This window comes from Euleptes europaea, chromosome 3, assembly GCF_029931775.1.
Source record: "Euleptes europaea isolate rEulEur1 chromosome 3, rEulEur1.hap1, whole genome shotgun sequence".
NCBI classification, from domain to species: domain Eukaryota; kingdom Metazoa; phylum Chordata; class Lepidosauria; order Squamata; family Sphaerodactylidae; genus Euleptes; species Euleptes europaea.
Genome location: NC_079314.1, coordinates 54,459,740 through 54,470,525, shown reverse-complemented (window position 1 = coordinate 54,470,525; position 10,786 = coordinate 54,459,740). Strand labels below are relative to the sequence as shown.

Sequence of the window (10,786 nt, the reverse complement as noted above, 5' to 3'; positions counted from 1 at the left end):
AATTGCATAGAAATTATCAATTTTCTCCAGAGAAACCCACTGTGGGTTTCATGGAGTCATCTGCCTGAAAAAATCAGTCTCTGAAGGTTCCAGTTCTTGAAAGGCAACTACTCTGGTTGACCCTAGGCCAGTCACTGTTTATCTCTTAGCTGTACCTTCTTCACAAGCTTGATGTAAGGGTAAAGTATGCCATGCACACTGCCCTAGAATCCCTGCAGGGATGGTATAAACATGTAACAAGTAAGGTTTTGTTGTGCAACTTCCTCTGTCAGCTTGCCCTGAGGAGGAAAGATGCTTTGGAACACTCCTCTCTCATTTGCAGTAATTGTTAGTATGACTTCAACTCCCAGCGAAAGAGGTGGCCACATTTGAAGCTGAATCCAATTCTGATCCGGCAACAATGCAGACAATTCTCAGCTTATGCCTTTTCTTAATACTCTTAGCCAGAGGTGAGTATCTTATCCTATGGCGGCAACAGCGTGTGATTCGTCAGAACTGATGCATAGCTTACGAGAGATTTATCTCAGTATGCGCTGCATCTTTCTCAGAATATGGTGGCTCTACAGGATGTTCAAAGATGCTTCTCATTTCTGACACATTCTTCTGACATCTCTGTGATGCCCACACCTAGCCACAGATATGTGAGATGTACCCAGCAGTGTTCCTCACTGACAAAAGAAATGGAATGTTCCTCATAGTCCCCTCAGGAAAGTCTCATGAGGGGGTTGCCATAATTCTGAAGAGTTTCAAAACAAAATATGTGATTAAGGAAGCACTGAACGATGCTCTGATGGCTGTGTGGAATGTAGCTAGAGTGTAGTTACTCAATGTACTTGTTGTGGACGTTTTGTGATCAAACTAGTCATGAAGGGCAGTGGACCCAAGGTTCCTTTGCAGATATCTGCACTATTACGTGAATTTAAAAAAAGATTTTATTTTACGTTCAAAGTCCTATGGAGATCATGTGGTTCAAATCCAGGACAAGAGCTCTCATTCAACTATATTTTTATTTAAAAATTGGATCATTGTGAGATTAAATTCTCCCCCCTCCAACTCAGCAGTTGTCTCACTAGGTGAACTGACTGTGTAGTTATTTAAAAAGCTGCTTTGGTGATTGTATATTCCAGATTTTCTGCTAAAAAACAAACACCAGCATGGGCAAGTTTTCATAAACTGCTTTGAGCATTTTGGGGAAAATGTGGCTAACGAATATTCTCAACACATAAAGAAAATCTGAGTTATCAGTATGGGTCTCTTTGGAGGGTTTTGCATAACATTCCTGGGATTTTTCTGGAGACAGGAGACACCCAGTAGGAATCTGAAAAAAAGCTGTGGGGAATAGATTCAGGGATATGATGTCAAAATAGAAGGTAATTCTGGATTTTGGGGGGTCATTCCTAGATCAGTTTCCAAGATGATGCATATTCGTTTGGTTTCACTATACTCATTAGTGGGACTGCTGTGCTCTGAGAGAGATTGTGTGGTTTGCCCAAGGGCAGCCATTGAGCATTACTTATTTAAGTATATCAGTCCTTATCTCATTTTATCCTCACCAGAAAAAAAGCAAGACTGCTTGTTATCTGTGGTTCTCTGAAGAAATCTGATCTGGGATTAGGTTAGTCTTCCCCTGGGAAATTCTTGGACATTTGGGGGAATGGAGCTTGGGGAGAGTGGTGTTTTGGGGAGAGGGGAGCACAATAGGGATGTGGTTCCATAGAATTCACTCTCTAAAGCTGCCATTTTCTCCAGGGAAACTGATATCTATACTCCGGAGATCAGTTGTAATTCCTGGAGATCTTTAGGCGTCACCTGGAGGTTGTCAATCCTATGTGCAATATTCAACATCCTGAGTCTGTCTGTCTGTCTGTCTGTCTTTCTTTCTTGCTTGCTTGCTTGCTTGACTTGAAAATATATGGGTCGTTTGATGTCAAAATCTCTGAAGCCAGACAAGAGACATGGGATTTTCAGCAACTGAGGGGAGGGAGGGGGAAGGCTTCAATGGTTCTGCATAGTTTACAGCTCTTTTTTTTCTCATTAGAAAGCTATATACATTATGCCAATAGGTGCAAATTAATCCAATTTGCATAATATCACAGGTTTAGGGGGCTGAACATTCTCCTGCAGATGCTGGCTCTTTCTTATAGCATACAATATACACAGTTCTGGAGACAATTTTGTGAAGTAGGTTAAGAGAATAGCTTGCCCAAAGCAAGGCAGAATGTTTAATAGCTGATGCTGAATAGGTATTTGATCTAACTCATCTGATGGTAGATTTTCATTTTGCCAGGTTTACTTACATTATTGAGTCATAACCTGATCAATCACGTGCAGGGACAGCCCTATTGGGGTGACCATACAGGTCCTCATCAGAACATGTACAAGTGGGCGATTCACAAGGACTTGGGAAGGGGGAATCTTATTTTCCTTTGTATCCCCTTCTCCACTATTTTCTCTTTCCTTTCCCTGGCAGCCCCTACAGCTGCTCCCTTTTTCTTGCTTCCCTTTCTTCTTCCCACCTACCAGCCAACCTATCTTTATCTGTTCCTGTCTTCAGCCTTTTGTCCTTCTCTCCCCCTGCTGGCAGCTTCTCCCCAGGAAAAGTCTGGTTGGGTTGCATGGTGGATGCCATCACTAGGCTGGGTTGTGTAGGTAGTGAGTCTTATCACTGGGCTTGTCCCTAGTGAGTCTTCCTCCATCAGGTGATATGACAGGGAGGGGGAGGGGAACTTTTCCAGGGATTTTTCGGCTTCCAACTTATAGAAACCAAAGCTTGGAAGGCTCAGAAGCAGCATTGTTGTTGTTGCACAGAAACCTCCAAAATGAACACTGAGAGCTCAGTGGGTATTCTTTTCATAAAACTACAGGCATTGATTCTATTATTTTGGGGTGTTTTAATTAAGTTATGTAGATTTCATATTTTTTGCAGACCTGGGACTTCTTTCAGTTTTGTAGAGAAATCCCTGTCTGTCTCTGGCTACATTTTGAGAATCTATTAATGATATACTCTGTGGTGCAATTTGAAATTGATATATGATAAGCAGAAGACCCACAACCCCCCTTTCTCCTGTTTTCAATCCTGCCTAACCTAGCCAGGATGTTCTAGCCCATGCCAGGCATGAAGGTGAGACTGTTTGTACTCAGTCTGAGCTCTTAATGCCTGTTTTTTGAAAGAAAAAATGGTGTGGGGCTTATTTATAGACCCCCCCACCACTGTCAGTGCCTTTAGCTCCTAGTAGAAACCAAAAATAATACCTCAAGATGTCTCTCTAACCCAAGGGAGGTAAAATCAGTCTTTGTATTTTCACTTCTTTAAAGTTAAATCCAAATGCTATAATTTATTTAACTCACTTTGCTTTCCTGTCCAGCACTTGTAACATGCAACTATGTGCTCAGATAGGGTTGCCATCCCCCCTCCCCAGGGACGGGGAATCCTCTGCCCCTGGGCCTTGTTTCTGGCTGCCACTTGGAGAAAATAAAGTACAATAAATGGCCTTTGGGCTGATGATACAATGCCATTTCTAGGGAAATCCTGGAAGTGATGTCAGTCTTCTCTAGGAATTGCAAGAAATGCTATGGTTTTACTACAGATTTCCTGGTGATTCCTAGGTGAGACGTCAGGTTTCTCCAGAAGTGACCATTCCATCAGCCAACAACCACCCCCATGTGCCTGTCTCCTGGTCCCCCGTTGGTTGTCAAGCCATTCCTGGCAACCTTAATGCACACTCATAACAACTCATCTGTTCCATACAGGGATATTATTGGATCTATTTTTAGCAAACTAGATGTGAGGCCTAAGGAGAAGCTTCAGCCCTTTGAAGCTACTTATGTGCTGTCATTTCTTCCCAGTAAGGTAGTGAATACTAGGACCATGTCAAAAATAAATAAATAAATAAGGTAAAATAAAACAGGACACTATATAGCCTAGTCATGTTTCCTTTTTTATTGTTATGCTGGTCAATGACTGTATTTAATAAATCTGTCCATTGTTTTGTTCTCCAGGGACTGCACTACAGTGTGAAATTTGCACGGACCTAGGCCACAACTGTACTGGGAAAATAGAGACCTGCCCACCTGATCATGACTTTTGCGGCACCACATTGTTTGAAAGTAAACATGGTAAGCAACTGTGATAAAATTACTTTGTTGCTCAGAATTGGAAATGTTTTTAAGGTTTTAGCTTTATAATATATATTTTTATAAAGTTATTATTACCTGGAATTGTAATATTGATGTCTTTTGTTTGGGAAAGGATTGGATAAACCTCTGGATCAAATTGCTCATGTTACTCTGAAACAGCTTTTAATAATAATGTAACCTTGAATATTTTACGTGTATTTCTTTATAATAAATCATGTCTTGTAAAATAAACTGGTTAAGAGTAACTTGTTAACCTCTCATGCCTATTGAATTGTGTGCAGAAAGTGATTTGTCCTTAGAATGAAACTTTTACAATGAGCTTGACCAAGGATGATGTGGTATACTCAGAGACACAGTGTAAAGAAGTGCAGGAGAAAAGGAAGCACAGTGGGGTAGTAGGGGAGAAGCATCCTACCTGGATCCACTACCTAGGCAAAACAATAGCATGGCACTGCTGGCCCTTTTCATCACAGCAAATCTGCTAAATGATCTTGCACAATCAGTGTCTAATTTTCAAAACCACAGAATGCAACAAAACTGAGTTACTTCTCAAGATTCATGTTTCGTTGCTGTAATGTAGACAGTCTAATGTCTGGCTCCTGCTGGAAATGGGGTCATCAGACTGAGGGCCTTCAATATAATAACAGCTTTTCTGTGCTGTTTTCTGCCTGGGGAAGACTGGCAAGTGGAAATGTGTGTGTAGAAAGGCATCTTAGTTGACCACCAATTGTACTTAATAATAAATATGTATTTGTAATATTATTTTTAATTATCGTGGCTCAGTCTTCTAGGTTCCTAGCCACTTTTACAGGTTGGGTATGTGTGTGTGTGTGTTGCTTCTGACTCATGGCAACCCTATGAATCAACGTCCTCTGAAATGTCCTATCTTTGACACCCTTGCTCAGGTCTTGCAAATTGAGGGCTGTGGCTTCCTTTATAGAGTCAATCCATCTCTTGTTGGGTCTTCCTCTTTTCCTGCTGCCCTCAACTTTTCCTAGCATGACTGTCTTTTCTAGTGACTCTTGCCTTCTCATAATGTGACCAAAATACGATAGCCTCAGTTTAGTCATTTTAGCTTCTAGGGTCAGTTCAGGCTTGATTTGATCTATAAGGATGGTGCTGCTTCACTCGTCTTGTTAGTGGCTTCCTAGAGGCACCTGGTTGGCCACTGTGTGAACAGACTGCTGGACTTGATGGGCCTTGGTCTGATCCAGCAGCGCCTTTCTTATGTTCTTATGTTCTATAACCCACTGATTTTTTTGGCAGTCCACGGTATCCATAACATTCTCTTCCAACACCACATTTCAAAGGAGTCTACTTTCTTCCTGTCAGCTTTCTTCATTGTCCAGATTTTACACCCACACATACAGGTTGTGTATAGCACCCCTTTTTGTCGTTGTTGGTTTTAGCTTACAATAGTCAAGGACTTTTACACATTTACTCTCTTGTTTTGTTTACTTTCTGTGTGTTTCTTTTATGGCTTGTTTGGTCAACTGTTTAAGGGGCCGCTCCAAACAGGCTGAAAATCAGATTAAGTATATAAGTAGTAAGTAACATTGCAGCGATACAGAAGAGGCAATGGAAGATAGCAACAACAGCCTTTAGGTTTTGCGTTTGGGGAAGATGTTATTCTCTTTTGAGGCTCTGTGTAGCATCATCTGTTAGAAATTCTTGTCTTTTGTTTCCTTGCAGAAGACATATTGGTTCATGGCATTATTAAGAACTGCATTCCATCCAGCGTGTGTGCAGCTGGTTCTGCTGATATAAACTTGGGTGACAAAGGAAGATCGAGGACTCATGTTTTCTGCTGTCAGGGTGATGCTTGCAATGCAGCCACTGCAGCCAAATGTAGGTATTCAGTCATGTCCTTCTTCCAAGCTCTGCTCCTGCTCTCCATTGGCAGCAGGAGGAAAATAGGGGGGATGCTGCTGTTTCTTTGATGTCACTTTGGGCTGAAGATCTGGAAGTGAGATTGCTGCCCCTCCCTCCCGAAATACTAGGGAGTCGGGACTAACCCAATCTCTATGGTATTTACCATAGAGTTTCAGGGGATTCCTAGAACTTCATGATGTCAAAGCATCAGCAATACTTTCCCCTCCCAAGACTAGTTCCCAAACAGTCTCCAGGGAGTGCAGGTGCGAGCCTGGTATCCCTTCTTCTTGGGTTGTTTCTGTTGTCAGGCATCTCTGGAACCCTGTGGTGCTTGCCACAAGGATGCTACTGAGAATGGCATCCTCTTTGTGAGCAATCCCTCCCTTCCTGGCTATTACATATAGTTGGAGAGAACACTATATGGCACAGGGTCAGCATGTTCTGATTTTGCCATACCTAACCAATGGAAACCAACCAATAGCATGGAGCAGAATAGGGAAACACACAATGTCAGTAAGAATGTCAAGAAATTACTGGGTGAGGGAAAGGATAGACTTCCTTACAAGGATGAGTGTTTTCAATATCATTTCAGTGAGATTATCATCTGATTTATAGGCAAGCTTCCTTCTGAGTTTGCAGGTGTGGAAGCTGCAAAACCGGGTGATTCTGCAAGGCTGAATCAGAGCTTTGCAATGATCTTAGAGTTGATGCAACTAAACGTGCTCCTTCTCTCCATCTATAAGCTCCTAAACCTTCTTTACAGCTCAGTGAGGGTACAGAGGAGACCCATAACAGATCTCTGGAGTCTGTTTTCCCCAGGATCCATTTGCCTGGTTCCTTCCGTGGAATCTCCAGTCCATCTTTAGGCATCTTCAGAGCTGGTTATCTTGGCACATTCCTTGGAATCAATCCATACCAACCCCCCTCCTCAAAAGGCCACACCAGCCTCCCCAGAGCTCATTAACTCCTGGGTTCGATGGAGACTCTGGGTGGGTAGATTCTTAGGAGGCCCACCACCATGTTGTCGCTAGAAATCTCAGGATGCAGTTTCGGCAACTCCAATATCCCCTGATTCACCAGCTCAAGGGCTATGGGAAGAAGTAACCCTTCTCCCTTTTTACTATGTTCTGTCTATTGCAACTTCCTTGCAGGTTCCCACCTCTTTATATAATGACATGAATGGAGCTTTACAAAGAGTCCTAAAGGGGAAAAAATGTTTCTGCCATGAGAAGCTGATCATCTGCATTTCATATACAAGTGTCCACCTTTTCGGGGAACTGTCTAAAACCTTTGATGGCCATAACATTTAATTCAGTTCTTAGTCAGAGTATTCTTTCCGGGGAACACTTTCTGCAGGTTTTGAACACACATCTGCATTTTTGCATTTAACCCAAAGGCATGCAAATTAAGTACTTAATCCAGAGTTTCTCTTTTCTGTTTGTTCAGTTATGTCTTCAGAAGCCAAGATCAATGGTCTGCAGTGCCCCGCTTGCTACGCTTCGCTCGATGAGACATGCAGTGATGCAGACATGGTCAACTGCGTTGGATCTGAGCTTCAGTGTATCAATTTGGCTGGATATGTCAATGATGGTAAATCTGATTTGTCTATTAATTGGGCTTGGGTCTCTGTCATTCAACAGTTAACTCCAATTCTACTTGACTCTTCTGTCCAAGGCTTTACAGACGAGGGACAAACAATTTCTAATAGACCCATGCATTATTGGCCCAAGAACAGCCAAGGACTCGCTTCTGCTGAGGAGCCTTCCTTTGAGAGAGGGAAGGGTGCCTCAATGGGGAAGACTGTTCCCATCAAAAAAAGACTCTCCACATAGTAAAGCATTGGATACATCTCATTAACTCCCTAGTAAACAGCTTACTGGGAAATATGGATTTGATGTTCTGGAATGTTGTCACCTGTTCAAAATATTTGACAGGATAGAAATTAGCACCCCTTGCCCTGGTCCAGAGTTCCACAAGCATACAGCTCTCTTGTGGGCAGAGGTTTCTCCCTTCATTAAATCCAATACAATTTGCAAGTGCCAGGAAACGAAGATGCCAATCGAGTTTCTCCACTGAAATGAATAAGGTCAGGTGATCACTGCATTTATGCATAATAGTTCCTGTGACCCAATGCAAATGCATGACTGGCAGCGCCATCCTAAGCAGAGTGACACCATTCTAAGTCTAATGAAGTCAAAGGGCTTAGATGGTTGTAACTCTACTTCGGACTGCACTGTTAGACACTATTTTTTTCTAGTGCGATACTTACACAACAGAACATTATTCTCTTTTTGATATTATTTTGTGAATGCATACACACACACACACACACACACACACAACAACAACAACAACAACAACAAACTGTTTATAAACAGTGATCAGCAATGTCAATTTATGTGGGGAAGATACTTTCCCTATTTTCCACTGAATCAGAAATCTGCAGTGATAAGACAATGGTAAAATTCTTCTCAGCATATTTGCAAGCAGTATAGATGGGCAGTTCCTGTGCAAAATGAAATAAAAGGCCATTGGCACCTTTCAACACTAACATTTATTTCCATATGCGCTTTTGCAAGTTACAGCTCACTTCAGGTACGTGGCGATCAACTATCAGTTCCCTCTGAGAACTGATACCCACTGCAGTAAGTTAGCACTTAGTTACCCTGCGAACAAGTTTTATCTTGGCTTTAGATTCCTAATGAGTCAGGTTATACAGAACATGTGCGTTGTATGAATTTTGAAATGGGAAGAGCACACAGGAGAATGGCTAGTGGGATGATTAACCATCGCCCTCTTGTGGCAAACAACTAATTGTTTCCTGTTCTTCTGATCCCAGGTGAATCGTCTCAGAGGATCGCCATGAAGGGTTGTGCCACCCCGTCAGTTTGCAGTGCTAGTGTCGGAGGCGCGGCGACATTTGCAGGCATCAGTTCAGCGATAACAAAGCTTGAGTGCACACCAGCCTCCAGCACAGCCAGCCCGTCGCCTGGACTGTCTGGACTCCTTCTTTCAGCAATTGTTGGATTTCTGCTGGTGAAGCTCTGATCCTCGTTGACTGACTGTCTTTGCTAATGCATCGTATGGAGGCGTGCTAAGCCAAGGCCTGCGCCAACGCTCGGCTCTCTTAATATAAACAGACAAATAGGGTGATGTGCAATTCAGCTATTTTGTACATTAATGACTGAAGCAGGAACATTGATTTTTTGAAGTCTTAGGCTCAATTTAATGAAATATTTTAATTAACCATTTTACTTTTATTTATTTAAATGTATGGTTCACTACAAAGTTACTGCAGCAATGGAACTCAAGTCCTGTCCTATTGCTATCACAGTGATGTCCACAATGACAGCGAATAATCTCCTCTTTGCTTGTCTAATGGGTTCATATCTGGCATATTATAATTATTTTATGTTTTCTACCTGTAGAACTATTTACTTAAAAAGCAAGGTGGCAGGGCTGAACAGTGCTAAAGGCTACATCTTGTGGCCTGGAGATCCCATCCCATAATCCAAGAGGTCCAGGGGCTGGCTGAGGTTGCTCAGTTGACGATAAGCATTTTGCCCCAGAGCCTATCAACAGTGGCAGGATTGTTACCAAGGCAGCTTTACCTAGGACTCTACCTAGGAGTTAGAAGGAGAACATGAGAAAGTAAAGAGACATGAAGGGTTCCATCAGTTTACTGATATAAATTCACCATGATCTAGATTTCAATTGCTACTAGTTGGATCTTCCCAGGTTACTGGATACCTCTCTGGAAGACAGGCATGATCCAAGGTTCAGTCTTGTTGACACAGGGTGGGTAGAAAGATCCCAGTAAAATCAGTCATGTATTGCTCTTGATTTTGCTTAACTATTTCAGTAATACCTACACTGTGGGAAATTACTCCTTGTGCACTTCAAGTTGTCTATTACTGGTGTTCTTCCAGCAACAGATACCCTCAAAGAAAAATTCTTCCTAATATTGTGGAATATGCAGTTGGGTAAAGATCATGCAAGCTGACTTTTCCTCTCATTTTATCTTTGGAGTTTAGGTGTAGGCACATTTCAATCACTAGACACAGCTGGTATATGGCACTCTTGCTTCCACAAAATGCAAAATGGCTTCTTAGGACAAAAATGGATTCCTCAACCCTCTGGCCAGTTCTTCAGCTTGGCTAACAGAAGCTGAGTTGGTATATAATGTAGTTGATTAACATAAAACATGATTGGTTAATAGGGTGCTGCCCTTAAAGATATAAACTTATCAAAAGTGCTTCTGTGCATGCACAGATTGCTTTCCCCTTCACACCAAGGGCTAGCTCACACAACCCTTTCAGCTTGTGACAGCTGTGAATTTCGGTAAGGCTGTTTTGCTAGCAATGGCAGCAATGGCTGTTTTGCTAGCAAGCACTGAAACCTAACTATAATTTTCGCCAACATCAGCATTCACCAGCTTTTTCTAAAGGTATATGTTCATATCTATTTGGCAATAAAGTATGGCCACAAACAGATTAAAGGTTGCATTGACTATTGCTTCTGACCATTTCTTTAGCTATTCATTAAACAGTAAAATCATTGAGAGGAAGAAAATATGGGACATTGATTTATTTCAAGGTTTTTTTGGTGTGTGTATTGTGGGGAAGGTTAAGTTCCTTCTGTGTGTATTTTATATCCTCTTTTCTGATTTGTAATTAATGTATTATTTGATGGATTGCAACAATCAATGAAAGCTTTCAATTCTGCTTCCCGTTTCAGATAATCTATGCTGAAACTCTGTAACATTCATATTAAACAT

At 41.8% G+C, this 10,786-nt stretch overlaps 1 protein-coding gene across 1 annotated transcript; it reads left to right on the top strand.

Annotated features, from left to right (window-relative positions):
• The first annotated feature begins 357 nt into the window (after positions 1–357).
• Positions 358–9,092, top strand: LOC130475708 (phospholipase A2 inhibitor and Ly6/PLAUR domain-containing protein-like). Its single transcript, XM_056847543.1, has 5 exons — positions 358–449; positions 4,000–4,116; positions 5,830–5,985; positions 7,456–7,599; positions 8,849–9,092. Exons 1-5 carry the CDS (start codon positions 401–403, stop codon positions 9,055–9,057), a joined length of 675 nt encoding a protein of 224 aa, XP_056703521.1. The 5' UTR covers positions 358–400; the 3' UTR covers positions 9,058–9,092.
• The last annotated feature ends 1,694 nt before the right edge of the window (positions 9,093–10,786 follow it).